The 20,309-nt window shown below is 45.9% G+C and overlaps 1 protein-coding gene across 5 annotated transcripts; it reads left to right on the plus strand.

Annotated features, from left to right (window-relative positions):
- Positions 1–207: 207 nt before the first annotated feature.
- Positions 208–19,796, plus strand: apaf1 (apoptotic peptidase activating factor 1). 5 transcript variants are annotated; one of them, XM_029163091.3, is made up of 27 exons: positions 208–367; positions 879–1,060; positions 1,162–1,351; positions 1,523–1,720; positions 1,881–2,070; positions 2,390–2,502; positions 2,627–2,758; positions 2,839–3,077; positions 3,182–3,349; positions 3,437–3,568; positions 3,708–3,821; positions 3,932–4,116; positions 4,218–4,347; positions 4,424–4,549; positions 4,624–4,764; positions 4,857–4,982; positions 5,117–5,263; positions 5,656–5,784; positions 5,866–5,991; positions 6,127–6,246; positions 6,405–6,530; positions 7,343–7,459; positions 8,552–8,677; positions 9,641–9,898; positions 11,262–11,387; positions 12,536–12,682; positions 18,617–19,796. In XM_029163091.3, the coding sequence occupies exons 2-27, from the start codon at positions 917–919 to the stop codon at positions 18,761–18,763; spliced, it is 3,897 nt and encodes a 1,298-aa protein (XP_029018924.1). In that variant the 5' UTR covers positions 208–367; positions 879–916; the 3' UTR covers positions 18,764–19,796. The 5 variants fall into 5 exon arrangements, with proteins under 5 accessions (XP_029018924.1, XP_055367763.1, XP_029018925.1 ...); XM_055511788.1 differs by lacking the exon at positions 12,536–12,682; XM_029163092.3 differs by lacking the exon at positions 7,343–7,459.
- Positions 19,797–20,309: the final 513 nt, after the last annotated feature.

Raw genomic sequence — 20,309 nt, forward strand, 5'->3', positions numbered from 1 at the left:
ATATTTCGAAGACATACTTATGCTTTTGTTACGAGGACAATGGGATTTCAATGGGTGAGCAGTAAAATTTACAAGCAGAATAGAGGTCTGTGAAGGCAGCTTCTCTTTGCCTCGTTACAGATTACGGTTGTAAGTGTGACCTCATGGATCACGTGGTTTGACTACCTTGACGCTATTGGTCGCTTCCCACCGGGGTAGTTGTTGTTGTTGGGAATCAGGAAGCTCCCTTCTTCTGAAACTGGGCGTGTAGTGTAGCGTTAACAGAGAAGCAAATGACATTTTACACATTAGCGTTTCTAAAAAGTGTTTTTACATTACAACCACTGACAAATTAACAAATACCCTCTCTGCCAGAAGAAAGACGGTGGTAAGTGTTAACCTGTGGTGTCTTTCTTTGTTTGACTCCACCAAGTTAGACTCGGAACTTGTCGAGACAAGTGTTCAAACGATAGCAATGTTAGCGATGAGCTGGAAGGAAGCGGAATGTGACTCGTAGACTAAAGACGGTACCTTTACATTTATGTAATCAGACTTTAAACTTGGTTTAATATCACTTCTGCTTTATGGTTGGTTGGAGGTTTTACTTCTATAGTGACGCCACTGAACAGCTGCTAGACACTTATACTTTTATTTGCAGTCTCTTCCTGTTTTGGTTTCGAATTAAACCCTGACATACTGCGTTGTAGAGGGGTACCAGGTGGATCTGCATGATGAATAGGGTTACCTGTACACTCACAACCTGGTCGGCCTACAAAGAGCCTGGACTTTAACACAGTCTGACACGTATTAACAGAGGGAGAGGCAGTGCATCTGAACAACTCAGATCCACCTATTCTCATCTGAGATTCATTTGACTACTATGCATGTTTTCTTTGCAGGGAAACGTCGCCCTGCATGGTTAGTGTACCGTGCAGAAATGGCTCTGGAGGAAGGGGCACGATGCCGCCTACTGCTTGTCCGCCATCAGCTGGAGCAAGACATCAAGCCGTCCTACCTGATGGATCATATGATTAGTGATGGTGTCATAACTGTAGATGAAGAGGAGAGGATCAGGACTTATGTGAGAGGGCACCTGAGTTTAGTCAAATTATAAATTTAAATCAAAATGATCATAATAATTTGCTACAATGTCCACATCTTGACTCTTCAATCCCACCCCAGTCAACCAGGAGGGATCAGGCTGCGGCTTTGCTGGAGCTGCTGCTGAGGAAGGACAACCGGGCCTACATCTCTTTTTACAACGCGCTGGTCAAAGAGACATATGAAGACTTGGCCAGTCTGCTTCAACGTGATCTACCGCGCATTTCAACTAAAACACGTAACAGCACATCTGATGTACCTTCATTGAACGGTAAGAGTCGATAGCTGTGAGTGGACAGGTTGGAGAGTTTTGCTGTCTGTGTGGGAGTTCTGTGTTTAGTTGCTGCTTTATTGTTTTGATTTAATGTCTGGATGCTAAAATATAAACTGCTACAGGTCATCGGACCTTACACTTTAATATAAATCTTTTCTTGTTAAACAGTGCAAACAGTCCTAAGTGAAGGTGGAGTCCCACAGAGGCCTGTGGTGTTTGTCAGCCGAACAGAGCTGGTGAACCGGGTCAGAGACAATCTCTACCGCCTGCTGAAAGAACCTGGCTGGATCACCATCTTTGGAATGGCTGGCTCAGGCAAATCTGTCCTGGCTGCCGAGGCTGTCAGAGACCATGGCCTTATTGAAGGTTTGATCAACACTGCTCAGCAGTAACTACTTGCATAATAATTATAAAATAAACAAATTCAAAGTTATCCTCGACTGGTCTTCAGTTTCAGTATCATATTCAACCCTTTTTTTGGTCTTATTGTCGTTGTCACCTTTTTTTTTCTCACAATCTTTTGTAGATTGTTTTCCTGGAGGCGTCCACTGGTTGTCCATTGGCCAGGTGGACAAACCAGACCTGCTGGTAAAGATCCAATCATTGTGCTTCCGTCTGGAACAGAGCTTAGATTCCCAGTCCCTCCATCGGCCCCCAAACTCTCTGGATGAGGCCAAGGAACGCCTTCGCTTCCTTATGCTGCGCAAATATCCAAAGTTGGTTTCATTTGTCTACTTAAACCTTACTTATAAGAACACGTGAAGGAAGGTCTTGTTTGATGTTATTGCTGCTAAATTTGGGTCAGCCACTTACCTTTTCCTCCATGTCTTTGTATGTTTGATGGGTGTGTTTAATTAGGTCCAAAAATATTGAATAAAATATGTTAAGATAAATGAAAAAATACAGAATCCAACAAAGGGTTAAAGCATGACAGCTTTGCATGGCATACATTCAGAATAAGTATTTTGTGCAAATGTGGTCTTCTCATCTCTCAACATCTGCCAGGTGCTGTGATAATGTGTGTTCTGGTTTTAGATCTCTGCTGATACTCGATGATATCTGGGACAGCGCAGTGCTGAAGGCGTTTGACATTCACTGTCGGATCCTTCTGACCACCAGAAATAGAACCCTTACTGATTCAGTCAGTGGTACGTTGTCATTACTACTATGCTATTTAAATATCGCAACTAAATATTAAGGTGTTTTCATTTTTGTAACTTTTCTGGAGCAGATAAAAAGTGCGTAAATTAAACCTCCTGTGTTTTTTTGTAGGTGCTAAATATGAGGTTGAAGTGGAAAGTGGTCTGGATGATAACAAATCCCTGGAGATTCTTGCTCTCTACACTAACACTAAGCTCCAGGGACTTCCTGAGGAGGCTCGCAGCATTGTCAGAGAATGTAAAGGTCGGTCAATGGAAATAAAGTATATTTGCATATTTGTCCTTTTGTTAAGCTCATATCTTTCGGTTTGTGTGTCACTGCAGGATCCCCTCTGGTGGTGTCCTTGATTGGAGCGCTGCTCAGAGAGAAACCCAACCGTTGGCGTTACTATCTCATCCAGCTGCAGCAGAAGCAGTTTAAGCGGATCAGAAAGTCGTCCTCCTACGATTACGATGCCCTGGACCAGGCTATGGCTGCCAGCCTTGAGGTCCTACCTGAAGAACATCAAGAGCTCTACAAGGACTTTACTGTAATAGAAAAGGATGTCAAAATCCCTGCTAAGGTTTGAATAACATGGATTTTATTTGGCACAAATCTTCACCAAACAGATCCACTACTGATCCATTGCCTATAATATTATGCCTATAATATTATGTCTTTCTCCAGGTCCTGTCTGTCTTGTGGGACTTGGAGCCGGAAGAGGTGGAGGACATTCTCGAGGAGTTTGTGAACAAGTCTCTGCTTTTTGTGGACAATCACAGTAAAACCAACCTGTACTACCTCCACGACCTTCAGCTGGACTTCCTAGTGGAGCAGAACCGTACTGAGCTAGAGGTCAGTCAGAACGCAGACTTAGAAGAATTACCTTTGTTTGCTTTTAGTATTGTTAGACCTACTCTTATCTAATCGTTTGTGTCTCAGAGCCTCCATGCTAAGGTGGTGCGTCAATACCAGCAACACTACAGAGATGGTCCTCCCACATCAAGAGATGAGGAAAGCCTCTACTGGTTCAGATATCTGACCTATCACATGGCCAAAGCTAATCTCTCACAGGTACACGTGACACACCTGGATTTTGTTTGCTTTTTATACATTTTAGTATATTTTTGAAATTGTTACAAGCACATGATCAACAAACTTTGGAATGTTCACTAATCCAGTATTCCTTATTTTTCATGCTTTCTCTGTCTAGGAGCTCTACTCCCTCATGTTCTCTCTGGATTGGGTCAGCATCAAGGCAGAGATCTTAGGTCCAGCCCACCTTATCAACGACTATGTGGAGTTTGCAACTATTCTGGACAAAGAGGTCAGCGGACCACAGAATCTCTGAATATAAGAAATGAGTTTGGTGTGAAATGCTTCTAATACAGAAGGTTCAAGGCAGTGCCCTGATGCTTGGGTTTCCTGTCCTCCCAGAACAGTGACGTGCGCAGTCAGTTCCAGGACTTTCTGTCTATGAATGGCCACCAGCTGGAGCAGCGTCCTTTTCCTGACGTGGTGCAGCTTGCTCTCTCTCAGCCACAGACGTCTGAGGTCTACAGACAGGCCCTGCAGAAGGCACAGGGCCGCGCCAGCTCAGGAAAACTCTACTTTGACTGGTTGTACGTGAGCAAACAAGCGCTTAGAAGCACGCACTGATGTGTGCTTCTATAAATTAAGAGGTTAACTGTGCAGTTTGTGTTCTTTGTCTACTTCTGTCCAGGAATAAGAGCAGCGTGGAGAGTCTTCCCCATCTTGTGATCCACCCCCAGCAGGGCTCCATCATCTACTCAGCCTGTTTCTCCCACGATGGAACCAAGGTTGCCTCCTGTGGAACCAGCAAGAACATCAAGGTATTACAACAGCGACTCTGCTTCTTTGTGTCTATGTGACAATTTACTGTATGATTTCCATCACCTGTGCGTGTAGGTGTTTAGAAGCACCTCAGGTGAGAAGCTCACTGAGATCGCCGATCAGGATGATGAGGTGCTCTGCTGCGCTTTCTCCCCTGACGACCGTCTCATTGCAACCTGCTCCAGCGACAGGAAAGTAAAGGTAAGTAGACAACTGCCCACTCACATGTCATGATCAGCTTTATCGTAATGTTCTTGCTGCGGTGCGTCTGTTAGGTGTGGAACGTGGAGCGAGCCAGGGTGATGAGGGTGTTCCAGGAGGAGCACGAAGAGCAGGTCAACCACTGTCAGTTCACCAACACCACACGGCGCCTCCTGCTGGCCACCTGCTCCAATGACAAGTGCTTGAATGTCAAGGTGTGTGAGTCTGTTTACACACACACAAGCCTGTGATGCGACATGCCTGTGAATGCGTCCCTCATTCTCATTGTATCCTTCTGCTCTTGTAGTTGTGGAACCTTAACAAGCCGACCTCCCAGAATACCATCTTTGGCCACTTTGAGCCAGTCAACCACTGCTGTTTCTCCCCTGATGACAAATATTTGTCTACTTCCTCCAACGATGGCACTGTTAAGGTAAGTGCAAAGCTGCCCTTTCCTGTGGCAGCGTAATTAAATCCTACACAACTAACGCAAGTTGGTTGAATATAATTGCATAGACAAGGAAACTGATCTAATTTGAAATGCGTGCCATTTTCTAATTTGTTCAGCTTTTTGAAGTGTCTACTGCAAACGAGTGGAAGACGATCAACGTGAGGAGCATGTTTGCAGAGGGCGACGAAGACGTCCTCGTGAAGTGCAGCACCTGGACTGCAGACAGTAAACGCGTGATCTGTGCCGCCAGGAACGCTGTTTTGGTGAGCACTCTTACTTTGCAAGTGTATAATTATGTTTTAATTAGGAGAAACGTGTGATATTGTTTGTGATGCGCTGTTGTTGTTGGTGTCGGTTTGATTTGTTTTGCTGTGCACGCCTCAGCTGTACAGATCTAAATCAGCACCACAGGGTTCACCAAATCCTCCCTGACCTTGCTGCCATTTCTCTGAAGGAGGCAGGGAAGAGAGATTGTTTGTGAGATTGTCTCCCAGAGTGTCAGAGGAGTGTGGCCCTGATTATAAATGTGTTCAGCCCCTCCTGCCCTGAGCTCCTTTAATCAGTCGGTCCGTCCTCAAACTTCTCATTTGTTTATATTCTAGGAATCAAACCAAAGCAAACAAAACAATGACGTCTGAATTTTTTTTTTATTCAGGTGTTTGACATAGAGACGTCAGACATGTTAATGGAGATCAACACCAGTCGTCTGAGCATGGTGCAGTACTGCCACGCCTGTCCTACTAGTAACCTGCTGGCCATCGCGTCCTCAAACTACGCTGTGGAGGTGGAGCTCGTATTATGCTGCAGTAGATTGAACCAGCCTGATGAAACAACATGGTACTTATCTAGTGTGTGTTGCTTCCAGCTTTGGGACTTGGAGGCCAATAAGAAGAAGGCAGACTGCAGTGGCCACCTGAGCTGGGTCCAGCGAGTCCAGTTCTCCCCTAACGGCTCCCAGCTGCTCTCCTGCTCCTACGACCAGACTGTCAGGGTAAAGCTGACTCCATTGGTTGACCTGAACTCTTTCAAACCTTCCTCGCACATTGCTCAGAACAAAGCAATATGTACCATGAACAGCCAGAGCAAAGTCGTATGGCACGTCTACAGCTTTTTGTGTCCTGTGTAGTTATGGGAGACTGAGAAGGTTCACACCTCCTCGGCCATCTGCCTGAAGAGAGACTCCGACGTAGTCTTCAGCGATAAAGATATCATAGTTTCAGCTCCGGACAACTGCAACAGACTGCAGGTGAGCCAGAGGTGAATAAGAGGTTTGAGTGAATAATTCAAAGGCAGTCAGCCACTGTACACAAAGCCAGTGGGAAGTATGTGTTTTGTGTGGGTTATAAGATCCAAAGCAGATCAGTATGAATATGCGACTGTGCTTTATCTTTCTTTTTTTCCCAGGTGCGCGAGGGCCTAATGGGGTCCATGCTGTTTCAGTCTGAAGAGAAACCATCCAGGATCCGGTGCACGTGTTTATGCAGACAGCCTCCTGTGGTGGCCTTGGGCCGGGAGGATGGCACTGTGCAGGTAGAAAACAACACCTGTGACTGCCTTTACTCTTTTTTCTCTTTTTGCCTAATATTTCTATTCTCAACGCTCCTTGCGCCAGCTGTTTTTTTCTGTGTGAGTGTTTGACTGTATGTGGCAAAGGTAGAGAACACCACAAAACTCCCTGTCCTCTATTAAAACATCAATGTCCCGGCTGGTCCTTTACATTAAAAGGTCTTGCAGTCTTAGTAAATAGAGTATTAGATGTCTTTAATTGCATCTGTTTTCTTGCCTTTAATCTGCTTTTGTCTCCGGGCCCCAGAGATGTGAGAGCGAAGCCTTAATGTACACGGATTAGAGTATTTAAAGCCAGCTGGGCCACAAAAAACTGATGCACACACCGAAAAATACATAATCATATGTTTAAGTTAAATTTTGGAAGCAGCGACAGCATATCTGAGGTTCACACCTGTGGTTTTCAAGCATTTTAGCCAACAGCCTTAAAGTTTTACACTCAAATCCTTGTTAGAGGTGTCCAAATAATCTTATATTGTAGCTGCTGTGGTAAATTCTTTATTATCCTCACACAGTGTTTGTAGACGCTTTAGCTAACACCAGAGGGAGCTCTGTAGCTATTGACTACTGCAGCACTGAATCACATTTCTCATCTGGACTTTGTACTTTGGAGAAATTAACCTATGAATTTCACTGCAGGAGTCACCCATAGGTGAAAAAGGTTTATAGTCCTGCTCTTGTGTAGGGTTGATTGAATATATGGAGCAGAGCTCTGAAGGTTGATGTGTGTTTCTTTATGACTGGGATAGTGTGAATCTGTGCGTGTTCTGTGGCAGGCAGCAGGGCTAAGAGCCAGGAACGCACTGAGGATGGTTGGCAACAGGATCCAACGCCTCTTGGCCTCCAACACGAAGTCAGTGCTGGCTGTAGGGCTGTGCAGTGGCAGGGTGCAGGTATGGTAGGGCAAGAGGAGCATGTGTGTTCAGTGGCGAGCATCATCTTTAAACAGGTGTTTTCCCCGTAACACCAGGCTGCTTGTATGGCGTTCGGCATTTTAACTGAAACCTCGCAGGAATTCTGCTCATGGCACCGTCCCAGAAATCCTTCCGCTGCATGTGTGAAGCTCTCCAGATGTTCTCGAAGGCCCGAGGCTTTTTCTGCTCACACTTCAGCCCTGCTCTCTGTGATCTAAATATGTTAGCGCTTGTTAAAACCCCAGGTGCTACAGGTGCTGTACAGTATGGAAGATACATCCCGTGTTTATTTTTATTAGTTTTCTCATTTGTGCTCTTTAGTGATTGTATCAAATCTGCAGAGGTGCAGACTGAGCTTGTGCAAAGCTAATTATGATCACCAATCACCAGCAAAACAGAACCACAACAGATTTTGTAATTGCAATTATAATCTAAAGCTTTTAATCATTTTTGCATCATACTGTAGTATCTTAATTAGCCATTTGTCTTTCTCTCTGATGGGAATGGAATTAAAGAGATTTGTGACGCTGTACTGAGGCACAGATGTTCTCAGTAGCCTAAAGACTCACATTCTTTCAGATATTCTTGGTTTTCTCCCTAGAAGCATGTCAAGGACTTTCAGAAACCCCGGAGCATCCAGATGTCACCAAATCCTCCATCTTGTTGAGCCACAGTTAAATAGTCTTTGAAGGTTTCTCATCTCAAGGGCTTATTTTAATATCTGCGGGGCTGTCGCCGCGCCTGCAGCCGTCTCCCGTCCTGACCGGACTAGCGGCTGCACTCAGACCTTGCGTTTTTCCCCACTCCACTCTCTTTTTGATCTGCTTATCGCCATCAAGCCAGCAGCGGCCCTTCACCTTTCTCCTTCTCAAGTAATCGCTCCGAGTGGGATTTGGAGAGAAATATTCAGGAAAACTTTCCTCCTTAAGCAAACCTGGGCTTATTTAAACCTCACAGAGATGCTTCAGACGCCACGTGTGACTTTTTTTGCACTTCTCAGCTATTTCCCAATGCAGTTGTCACTTTTCTCTCGAGTATTTGCAATGCTAAGTTGTCTCTTTGTTCCTCTAGGTGCTGGAGCTGCCGTCTGGGAAGCTCCTGGCCAGTCTGTTAGGACACACCAAGACGGTGGTGCACTGCCAGTTCAGCCAGAACGGCCAAAGGCTCATCACCTCCTCAGAGGACACCACCTTAAGAGTACGCATCTCCTCACCTTTGTCGGCCTCATCCTGTCTCCATCCTCACCATTCTTTTCCTGCTTAAGTCGTGGCATGTTCCCTCTCCTCCCCCAACTTTCTTCTCATTTTTCTTCTCTGTTATCGATTCGCCTTTGCCCTTTTCCCCACTTCTCACCTTGAGTAAAACTGCCTGCTATGCTGAATCACTCACGCTCTGTTCCAGGTGTGCGAGATGTTTTCACCTCACCCCACCTGTTACACTCCACCAGCTCCTCCTCACCTCTCCGTCCCTAATTCCTCCCCCTCTGCCTTTCCTTTGGCTTCCCACTGCGCTGTTCTGGATAGCTCCTTATGTCCCTCACTCTTGTGTTGATCGTCAGTGACCGTTTGTGTTCCTGTGTGTGTACTTCAGGCCGTCATGCTCCGTCAAACCCCGGGCGTTCACGCTCCAGTGCTCATTCCCCCTTTCTTCTCATCTCCTCCTTCTGCGCCTTCTTTGTTTTTGCTGACAGACCCGTCCACTGCAGCACTTCCCTTCCCTCTCAGACAGCGCAGCCCCTCGTTCCGTATTCATGAGGCTGCTGCGTACACCATCACTATTCCCCTATCGTCCACCGATTATTCAGAAGCCATTCAAATTCATGCTGCTTGACAGGTGCTTGCAAGGAAATGCAAGTGTGTATTTAGATGTTAGTGTAGATGCAGAATGAATGCTAAATCCTCTAATAACACTGATGTTCACTGGTGATGGATTTTTACCCTTGGATTAATGACATATTCCATTAGATGTGTTCAACATTGCATGAGACCGATGATCCTGCCTGTCCTGTCTCCTAGCTCTCATTTCCTTTAAATACTCAATATTCCTTGAGCTAATGGTTCACCAGTTGGGCCAAATACTGAATTTTGTGAGTGTGGTCCTCTGTAAAATGCTTAAACTAACACATTCCTTGTCCTTCTTTGCCTCTGTGTTCCTCTGTAGGTGTGGTGGTGGCAGTCAGGGGAGTGTAAAGTACTTCAGGGTCATAAGGAACAGGTGAAATGCTTCTCTCTGCTCCCCAGCCCACCCACCAGCTCCAGACTCCTGTCCTGGTCCTTCGATGGCACCGTGAAGGTGTGGGACATGGAGAACGGGGAGATGCTGCAGGACATGGAGGCCCATCAGGGAGCCGTCCTGGCCTGTCACGTCTCCCCAGATGGACACTTCTTCGCCACCGCCTCTGCTGACAAGACTGCTAAGGTTTAACACTTACACACACATTTTTATTGTCCGTGTTAGAAATAGACGTTTGAAGTTTAAAAGATTTTCCCAGTTTCTCCTGAGATTAGTGTGCAGCACATGCCCCCAGGCTTGATGATTGAGCTGCAGGTCAGTCTGTCCGCCTACTCTCACTTCCAGTGATCGTTTATTCTCCCCTGCACTGGCTGACAGGGTGGCCTGCAACTGACCCACCTCCCTGCCTGGATGCAGTCTATGCCAGGTTCCCGTTTACCAACACCACAGTGTTTGACTTTGGCCTGACTTTGACTGACTCGTTGGGCCGGAGAAGTGTTTGTTTTTTTCCACAAGCAGCTTTTAAATGATTGCTTTTCGTACCCTTCATCTACAGGGAAGTGAACTGCACTGACACTGGGGGATCATTCATTTTCTTCTCGTATAAATGATTGAGTGTTAGATTTATGCGTCTTTATTCAACCGTGGATTAAAGCTGCTGCTCCTCAGAGTCCAGCATTAGAAACAATGCATAGCCGTTTGTTGAACCTGTTCATTTAGCGCCACCACCACAGAGTTTCACATGGGAATTTGGACTGGGATAACGTTTGCTGTAGAGAACAGCCAGTGGGTTGCGAGCCAAGCCGGCCTCGGTCAATGGGTGTTAGTGAGCGGGAATGTGTGTTTTATGGATTTGGCAAAGATGATAATTGAGGTGTCTATGAGCCCTGTTAGCCGCCAGTCACATAGTCCTCGCTCTCCAGACCGAGCGGGGCTTTGGTTGCTCAAAGCACACACCAATGAGCCCAGTCTCCGTCCATGCAGAGGTCAAACCCAAAGTATCGGTCAGAAGCGTATTTATCGAGCACCGCGTAAATTAGAAGGTTTTTCTGCTCTGCTCATACGTTTCTTTCCATCTGCCTCCGTCCTGCTTCTTCCAGCTTTTTCTCCTGACCTTCAGATGACTTGTACTCTGTTTACAGACACGCTGTAGTTAGCCAGCTGCCAAAGGAAGTATCTAATTATGAGCTGTGGTGTTTTTCTGTGCAGTACAGGATGCCAGGGTGAGAGAAAGAAACACAAAGCAAACGACTGAGAAGGGAAGAGAAAAGGAAGGAGGGAGTATAAACAGAACAATGGATGAGAGCGAGACAAGATAGTGAATAGGGCTCATTAACAGTTGCTTTATGTAATAGTAGTTTTGCATTTGGCAGCATTGTTTGTCCTTGTGAGACCCATGAACAGATGAAGAGGAAGAGAAATAAGACTTTATTATTTTTATTGTTGCTGTTGTTGTATGACAGCGGGCCAAAGTAAATTCATCCAGTACCTGTACAGAGTTTGCAGTAAAAGGTTTATAATCAATTTATCTGCTTCCTGATTCTTCCAGCTGTGGCTCTGTGAGTCTTGGCAGTTTGTCCAGGCGCTGAGTGGTCACCAAGGCTGCGTCCGAAGCTGCCGGTTTTCCTGGGACAGCCGGCGCCTCGCGACTGGAGACGACAATGGAGAGATCCGGGTTTGTGTGCAAAATTCTTTCGATTTATAAATTTATAGCGGAAACAAGTTTAATTTGACTTCAGAGAGGCCACAGATGAGATGTGAGGAACGGGTGTCCTGCCTCACAATACTGACTTCAGTGTCTGCACACATTAAATAAGATGGAACTACAGAAGTCAGCACTTATTTCAGAGATCCTCATAATTACATCACACCACTCATTTAGACAAAGTGCTTACTAATATATCATGATTGCTGCAGTGCAGTGAAGAGGTGTGAGATTAAAGGAAGGAGGCAGGGCCCCTGCTCAGGAGGGGGTGCAGCTTGTGTGAGAGGAAGGAAGAGGAGTAGACGTCTGACAGAGGGGAGGTGAAGGAGAGGACTCGGGCTGCCAAATTGGATCCCCGAGGCTTTGAAATCACACCGTACACAAACACACTAAAAGTTGTAAACCAAAAGTTAGACTGCGTGCAAAGCACAGAGGAAGAGCAACCAAAGTCATTCAGCACCGTTCAATCTGCTGCAACATAAGGCGCTGCAGCGTGAACCTACAAAGGGTTAATGCCCTCTGAGCTGAACTGCTCCATTATCCAGAAATGGCAGAATTATCCAGAAATGGCAGAATCATCAGATCCAAACACACAAACCACACTGAAATCTCACCTCTGTTTCTATGGAAACAAATGTGAGTCATTCGGCACAAAAGCACGCCAAGTGTTAAATATATCGCTACGTGTGATGTGTCATTGTTGCATAGCAGCAGTAGACATGATGGATGCGCGGCGTTAGCTACCTCACAATCACAAAGGGTAATTTCAAGATGTGTCTTTTTATTCAAACCTCTGTTTTATTTTCCAATCTTGAACAAGAGTTATGAGTTACATATTTCAGTAACTCTTAATAAGCAGCTACCTTTGCACAGTTGCCATGGAGATGATTGGGTTGTTCATGTGTGACCTGATTAGAGTAACCGTGACGACCGCCTCCCTCCACGTGCAACCACCTGCTACTACACAACCAAAACTCCATATTTGCGGACGGTGATAACAACTACAGTATTCTATCTCCATGGCAACTGATCATACGTCAAATGCTAATAGATGACATAAGATGCAAATAATTTACACAGGTCATACTTAATGTCTGTTGAAATATAACCAATAACAGATTTGGAGCGTCGAGGGTGGATCTTTGCTTAAGATTTGTGCCCGCAATGGTAAAGACGGCATGGACTCACTCCACGGAGGATGGGTGACCGACCTTCAGTTCTCCCCAGACGACTCCCTTCTGGTCTCAACTGGTGGCTACATCAAGGTACAATAGGACATAAAACCACTCGAGGGCGGGAGGAGGAGGGGAAGACAAAGGCAATGGTAATCTGATTGAGGTAATCAGCCTGGGTTGGGCAGATGTGGTGGGAGAAGGGCAGCCGGCCCCTTTGCAAGCTCTGGCTTAGACAGTGATATTTTGTAATATGACTTTAGAGAAGGTAGGGGTCACAGACCAGGCTGTCTGGGATCTGATCTGCTGTTGGGCGGTGATGTCATCGTCAGGGGACAAGTCCAGATTGTGCAGTTAAACATGAGTGCATGTGAAGGTTTACACCTGCTGCAGTAGTAGATGGTCGAACACGCAGTTACAGCCTCGACAGTCCACCAATATGCCGTGATATGTGTATTAATGAAGGCTCATCGGCTTCATCTCTCCTTACATCATCATCAGCCGTCATAATTATTCTGGGAATCAGCTTTCAGATCGCTGCTGAGTTAACGGATCAGCCTGTAGATGTCGGGAGCAGCAAGGGATTATTATTTCTGTCTTAAAGGCTGAACCCTCGCTCAGTCCCGGGCTGTGATGGACTGATCGCTTTGCGTGTCAGCTGGACAGCTATGACACTGTCATGTCTGTCACCGTGAGCCCGCGAGGACCCGTCAGAATCATCCGTCTATTTGTTTTTAAGTGGGCCAAGCTTGAAAACCGCAACCGATGTAGAATGGTCACCACCAGACGTGGAGCATGGTTATTATATTAAGGCTTAGAAGAAGCTTGGCAATCATCTTAGTCATCGTAAGGGTATTTGGAGTGTAGTCATCCTCAGCTGGTGTAAGGGACAGTTTTCATTACGGAGGATCAGTGGGATTGTGTAACTTGTGCGTTTGGATCATAGATGCAGTCGGACTGATATTAAAGTTTGGCGTGACGTCCATGAAAGTTGTTTTCAAAATGAGAAAGTGGATCTAGATCCATTTCACCGTCTTTATTAAATAAACGCGGCTCCAGATGACTTCGTATGAAACATCGCTGTGGAAATGTATTTACGCGTTCTTATTCAGTTTAGCTGGAAACGACCGGAACTAAAAGCGACAAAGTAGCAAATCCTTCCTGGAGGCTTCTTCTAAATACCAACAAGATAAGATGGACTGAGACCCACGAGCGTGAACAGCCCCTTTAAGCACCGCTTGCGCCTCCACTACAGTAATTATCTCACCGATCCTCATCGTCTTTGTTGCCTCTGAATTCCGCACCAGTCAGAAGAGGTGCTGTGGGTTTCGAGCGCTGCCCTCACACACGTACAGCATCAGCTGTGGTTCGTGTGAAGCGCGCTCCCACCGTCGTCGCTCTGACAGCGTTCCTAGAGGAAAACGCAGATAAAAATAAGCAGCGCAGTCGACAATAATTATATGATTCAGTGGAGAATATTTCTTCCCTCTGATCTCGACTCCGAGCGTCAGCCGCCTTTCCACGCGGCGCCTCACTGTGTTGCTGTTGCTGCTAAATGGGACGGTGATGTTTTTTAGTGGGATGAAAGCCGGGGAAAGTGACAGCGGGTGATGTCTCCCATGGTTCCCACTCAGTGGATTGGTTGATGTGATGCAACGTGAGGGTTATAGCGGTTGTTTGCCTCTTTCTATTTGTCTCTGGTTACCTGGGTGGAATGTTTTCCTCTTTTTACTGATTGCTGTCACTTCAGCTTTATCAGCCTTAGCGCCCCCTCCCTCTCTGCACGGTGTGCTGCATACGCGCTAGTTACCTGTGTCGCGTGTTTAATTAAACATGTCCGTCTCACACTTGGCCTTCGCACAGAAACGCCAGGCGCACACACACAGGCAAAAAAACACGGGATCTGTCACAGCGCCACAATCCAAGAGGGAGGAGACAGGTGTGAAAAGGCTCATCCTGACGCCCTGCAGCCCAGAATAATTCACACAAAGCTGTCACCAGCAGAACAAAAGCTATTAAAATTCTCTTTACAAATATTGACATCTCTCTAACTGCACCTATTTTTGTACCACGGAAGCTTTCTCAGACTCAGGACGGCGTTTCTTGATGAACAGACACGTTTTCCTATTTAATCCAGCCATCAACGTCCAGACTGGTTTCAGAGCGGTCCTTCTAATCCTTCGTCTTCACTGGGGTTTTACTCCCTGCTGGGACCATCACAGTGCTGCTCACCATCCAACCTTTTTTGTTTGGACAATTACATCATCTGTGTTATTATAGTTTCAGCATCGAGATCAGTGTTTGCAGCTTTTCGTGTCTGTGATGTTGCTGCAAATTATATTTAGACCACTGAGTATAATAGTTAATTCATTCTAATTATAGAGATTTAATTTAGCATTAATAGTTTTGTGTGTGAGGTGAAAATATGTTCCGTCACAGAGTTGTTTTCTCACAGTTCTTAGTCTTTCCATGAGTTCCCACTAGACCCCGTCTTCCTCGGTTCTCGTTCCGTGTCGTCTCTGTTTTAACACCATTCGGGTTCTTTTATGCCAACGACTCAAACCTGAAGGCGGGACTGCTGCTTTAAAAGCTAAGCGTCATTCTTCCTTGGAAAGGCGTTGCCTGTAGCGCTCTCGCTCCGAGGTCGGCTGTTCTGTTCAGACATAGACTCGTTTGTGCAGGTTCTTCTGGGAGGAAGTGACAACAACTGCGTGTGCGCGCTGTTCTGTTTTATGTTTCCAACCTGAACGTCTTGTTTTCATCAGGGCCTTTATTAATCTTTCATCCCACCTCCCTCCAGCTCTGCTTACTCTCCGCAGACAGATGGAAATAACACATCTTGACGTCCTTCTGACACGCATGCAGATGAGGCCGCCGCGTGCCGGTTCAGGCAGCGTCTCGCGGCCCCCCGCGGTGCTGATTCGGCGTGGAAGCAGACCTGCCTCTAAAAATACCTGCACACGCGCTGACGATCCTGAAACGGCGTCCGTCCCCTCCTCTGAGTCGGCCGACCCACTGCTCGCCGCTTGTGCACGCCTCCTTCTGGGGCTCTGGCCCTGCTCAGACATTAGCACCGACTCGCCTTCATATGAAACAAAGCGGGAGGGAAGAACTTTAAACCAGTGTGGCCTGGTTTCTGTGTTGTTGTCAGGCTCGGGGTATAAACACAGGCTGGTGAAATATTTATCTGTCTCCAAGAGGCAGCTGTTTCCCCTGTGTTGCTCATTAAACCAGGGTTAATTGTCTCTCTGGCTAGAGATGGGACACAATGAGACTTTCTTGCCTTCCTCTGATTTTTCTAAACCTCTTATTCACTTTTAGGCTCTTTACTCATGGGGCTCATTTATTTGAATCTCAGCCCTCCGCTTTTCAGACGTGCTTGTCTGCTTTTATCCTTGTTTTCTACTGTTCATTAGTGGGCGTATTTGTACTAGTAGTGCTGATGTGGAGATACAGCCCATTGTCATTTTTTTTGCAGTTGGGCAAATAAAAGCATGTGGGAGAGAGAGAAAGCAAAGCGAGAAATACTGTGTGTGTGAGTGAGATGTGTGTAGAGGATTGTCGGAGCATCAATATTTCAGTGGACGGAACCTTAGATGAATAATTCAATCTCAGTTTCTTCTTCCATGTCCGCCAGACTCTTGGCCTGGTCTCTCGCTCTCTCTCTCTCACACACACACACACACACACACACACACACACACACACACACACACACACACACACACACACTCTAAATCCCTGGCTTCTTCGTTCTGAAATAGAGGTAGCCTTACAAAATCTCCTGAATCTACTCCAGCTGGTGTCCCCCTCTGTCTTTAATCCCCCTCCTGCCCCGCCTCCATCCATTGTGTGCATCCTGCTGCCGTAGGAGTGTTTATTATTTTTTTATAAAGCATAGAAATCTGTATCTATTCCCCCTGGACTCTGTATCAGAACTATTTATATTAGAGGAAGAGGAATGACTTGCCTCTGCTGCATCTGTGCACATGGACAGGTAGGTTATGTAAGCGACGCTCGCTCTGAATAACAGACCTATTTCCTCACCAGATCTGCCCGGGAGCCATGCCGAGCAGATCTGGCTTCTATCTGCTGTCAGATGAAACCAATAAGGGTTACTCACTCGCGTCGCCACCGCAGCTCCCACAGATGTGATTTCTAGCGGCGTGACACCAGGCGGCAGCTTATCTGAACATGCAGAGCGGTGTGGTTGCACAGATAAGGGCTCGGTGGGCCCTCTCATCGTTGTTCCACCAAAGCAGGGGTCACGTGCATAGACTTCGCCCCTCGTCGATCTTTCTCAGATCTCTTTTTTTGCACATCATTGCCATCTTGAAATCCAAGAACTCGCCTGACAGAGCTGAGTGACGCTATGTTTCCACACTGCTGCTTTATCACTTCATTCAAAGGTTGAACATTTTCAACAAACACCAGATCAGCATGTGTAGTGTCAGGTCCTGTAGCAACTACATGCATCACTAGCTTCCCCATAAATCAGCACGTCAGCCATCTGCTCTGAGTCAGTGTTGGTGTGTTTTCACGGAAGCACCGATGCTGCTAAACCTTTACAGTATCTATAATCTACCTGTGCATCTTCTTCTATCCCTCATATTTCCATCCGTTCTTGTCTCCTCGCTGCTGGAAGTGATTCAACATAGTGATTTTGGCCCTTCGTAATAAACCTGGCCTCACTATGAAGCTGAAACTCATTTTCACACTTCCCGTTCACACGTCTTCCTCAGTCGCGCTGCAGAGACGGACTATTTTCAACATGCATTCAACGCCAGCGCGTCATCGCTCTAATCCTTTTTTTATAAGCATTTGAAGTCTCTTCTGTTTCGTCACGGACTTTCATCATTCGCCCCTCGCCGTTGTTTGTCGTGAGATTCGGTTTGTTGTTCTCCGACTCGACTTGTTTCCTCTTTCGTCTGTCTGGCAGCGTGTTGATGTATTTATCCAGGGGAGCGTGTGTGCAGGCATCTGGGTATGATTTCTTTGTTTGAGCTGTCAACGCTCTGGCACCTGGCGGACATTTTTTTATTATTTAATTGCATTTGCACTGTAATAAACAGTCGTAGTTTCTTTCCTTCTCCTTCTTTTCAGACTTGGAAACATTTCTCTCAAGATTACACACTTGACAGAGGCATGAATATTATTTAATTCATTATTTACTTGATAACATTATATTAGACTCATATTCATCAGAGCAATTCGTTGCAAAGAGCATCTTTGAGGACAGAGGCACCGATTAAGGCCCCGTCTTGTCATAATTAGAGGCTCGGGATCTGTGTGAATTGGCTCAGCAGGTGATTGATTTATTGCGCGTTAGGTTCTTCAGAGCAGCCTGTTACAGTTTTACAGGACAGATGTGACCTTTTTGATTCTGGAGAAATGCAACACAACCAGTGTAATCAGTCACAATGAGGGAGAAACCTCAGCGCTGCACCGCTCACAGAAGTTGCGCTAATGATCGCCAGTGGTGCAGTAACTGTCCGGGCTAAAGCTTAGGTTGTGTCACTTTCTCGTGGTTTGTGTGTCTCCAACCCAGTAGCATTGCCTGAAATACTAAAGTGACTGAGTGAATGAGCAGCTACATGTACTGTAAGAATCTTTATACCAACTACACAAAGCAGCTTTTCCAAATTGTAATATGTGGATAAAAGGCTTTTTCTGTGTGATGCCAGGACCAGATGAGGACAGAAGGGCAGAGACCAACACTTGATTAGGAATAGGCTGTTTTCAAACTGAACATTCACCCGTCTGGAACAATTTCTCATTTTGAAGTGACTTTCATAAAAGCTGCATGTACACAGAGCCAGCACACTGATGCCAGGCCATGAATGATTGACAGGTTGTGTCCCAGTGAGATGTAAAATGGCAACTTTACACTGAGATTAAAGGGATTGAGAGGGGAAAGCTGATGCATCAAAGTGAGGGGTGCGTGGCGACAGGACTTAAATCTCATTTCCTCTGTCTAAGACATGGAGTTGTGGACGTGACCTTTCTCGTTCTGTGTCTCTCTTCCAGTGGTGGGACGTGGAGAAAGGAGAAGCCCTGCAGACCTTCTACCCAAAGGGAAGCGCGCTGAAGAAGATCCACGTGTCGTCCGACTTCTCCACCTTCGTCACCATCGACAACATCGGCATCCTGTACATCCTCCAACGTGTGATGTGATGCCGCCAGAGCCGACGACCAGCAGGATCGCGACACCGCAGTCCGATGGAGCTGTGTGTCACGGGCTGTGTTTGACTAAGCTAAGAAAACTACGTGTAATTTGCAAGAAGAGCCGCACTCACTGCTCATTTTGCCTGCGTTTCCACTGCACTCCTTGTCCGTGTAGGCAGACATTAGTCAACAGCATTACAGTAAAGCCTTACATAACCGCGAGTCTGTGGGGGCAGGAGTTTACCAGTTTGCACCAGCTTTAAATAAAATGTGCACCAGCGATGTTGGTGCATCAGGGCAGCATGTTGAGTAAATGAGAGTAAATAAAACTAGGGTGCTCAAAGCTACAGATGTGAGAGCCTTAGATAATAATAAAAAATAATGTAAATCCATATTGCATTAGGGTGAATATTATTGGATGTGATGTAAAAGCATTTCCACCGTGCTGTAATGAGCCTTGTGCGTGTCTGAGTCTTTTATTGCTGTTTTGTGTTCGTATGTTTGCTAATGAAGATTCATTCGGTGCTTTTGGCTCGACGCTTGTCTGTTTACAAAGCCGCCGAGCCTTTTCCTTACACTGCAGCCTTAGCCTGACCGGCGATGTAAGGCCTGTTTGTTTCCAGTCCACCAGCATACACAGAAACTTCTGGTGCACTTTGATGAACATGAAATATTCATAGGATGATTAAGTTTTAATGTTAAAGCATTTAAAAGTCTTTTGAAAGCCTGAGTCTCTATGTACCTCTGAGCTATTTGTACTTTTAAATCCAGATCAAAACGTAAAAAAGTAGAATGAGGCTCAGACTAAAGTCTAAGTTTGTACTTTTTATTATGAGATTCCTCCTTTAAAACTTTGCATCCATTTTTACACTGCATTACTACTGAGCCTTTTCCAACCACTTTGGAGCATTAATACAATCAAGAGTTTTGCCTTCCCGTGCAATGGTATAAGTAAAATGTATTTCTGTGTGCTAGGGATGTATTGATACTGTTATGTAGTGAGTGAGTGTAATATATAATGGATTAAAAAACTTACACTATGCTGTTGTGTGTCTGTGTGGCAACCAGATTTAATTTCCCGTCCGCGTGTAGAGACTCTTATCGGTGGCCCTCAGTCCTGCTCCCTTTGCTGTTAGCTGTCGCTCAGCCTTGGCTTCAAACCACCAGACTGTCACAATCAATAGACTTGATGTCTGAATGGGACTTTGTCAACATTTGTGTTCTAGAGAGACTTTGAAGGATTTATTCTAGTAGAAATCAAACTCTCGCCCAAGACTTGTGTTATAGAAGCGTTAACTCAAGCCGATTCAGTTTGAGTATCACAAAACAAACAAGCAAAATAACACTTGTCCTAATTAGGGTCTTCAAAAAACACAGCTAACGTAGTGTGTAACCCTGTGGTTTCCCGGGTGAAATATGGCTGTGATGACATCACTAGGCATTCTTGCCGGGGACCTGCTTTCGATGCCTTGTCAGTGTGTCCTCTGTAAACCAGTGCAGGCACAGCGAGAGGCTGTGTTGTCTGCCCACTCCTCCTAACAGTTTGTCTGACTGC

This window comes from Betta splendens, chromosome 9, assembly GCF_900634795.4.
Source record: "Betta splendens chromosome 9, fBetSpl5.4, whole genome shotgun sequence".
NCBI classification, from domain to species: Eukaryota; Metazoa; Chordata; class Actinopteri; order Anabantiformes; family Osphronemidae; genus Betta; species Betta splendens.

Bases quoted from the DNA above. Each gene is read 5' to 3' on its own strand.
- apaf1 (XM_029163091.3), top strand. From the start codon at position 917: ATGGCTCTGGAGGAAGGGGCACGATGCCGCCTACTGCTTGTCCGCCAT. The intron at 2,759-2,838 runs GTCGGTCAATGG...GTGTCACTGCAG, and splicing joins CATTGTCAGAGAATGTAAAG to GATCCCCTCTGGTGGTGTCC. The intron at 4,348-4,423 runs GTATTACAACAG...CTGTGCGTGTAG, and splicing joins GAACCAGCAAGAACATCAAG to GTGTTTAGAAGCACCTCAGG.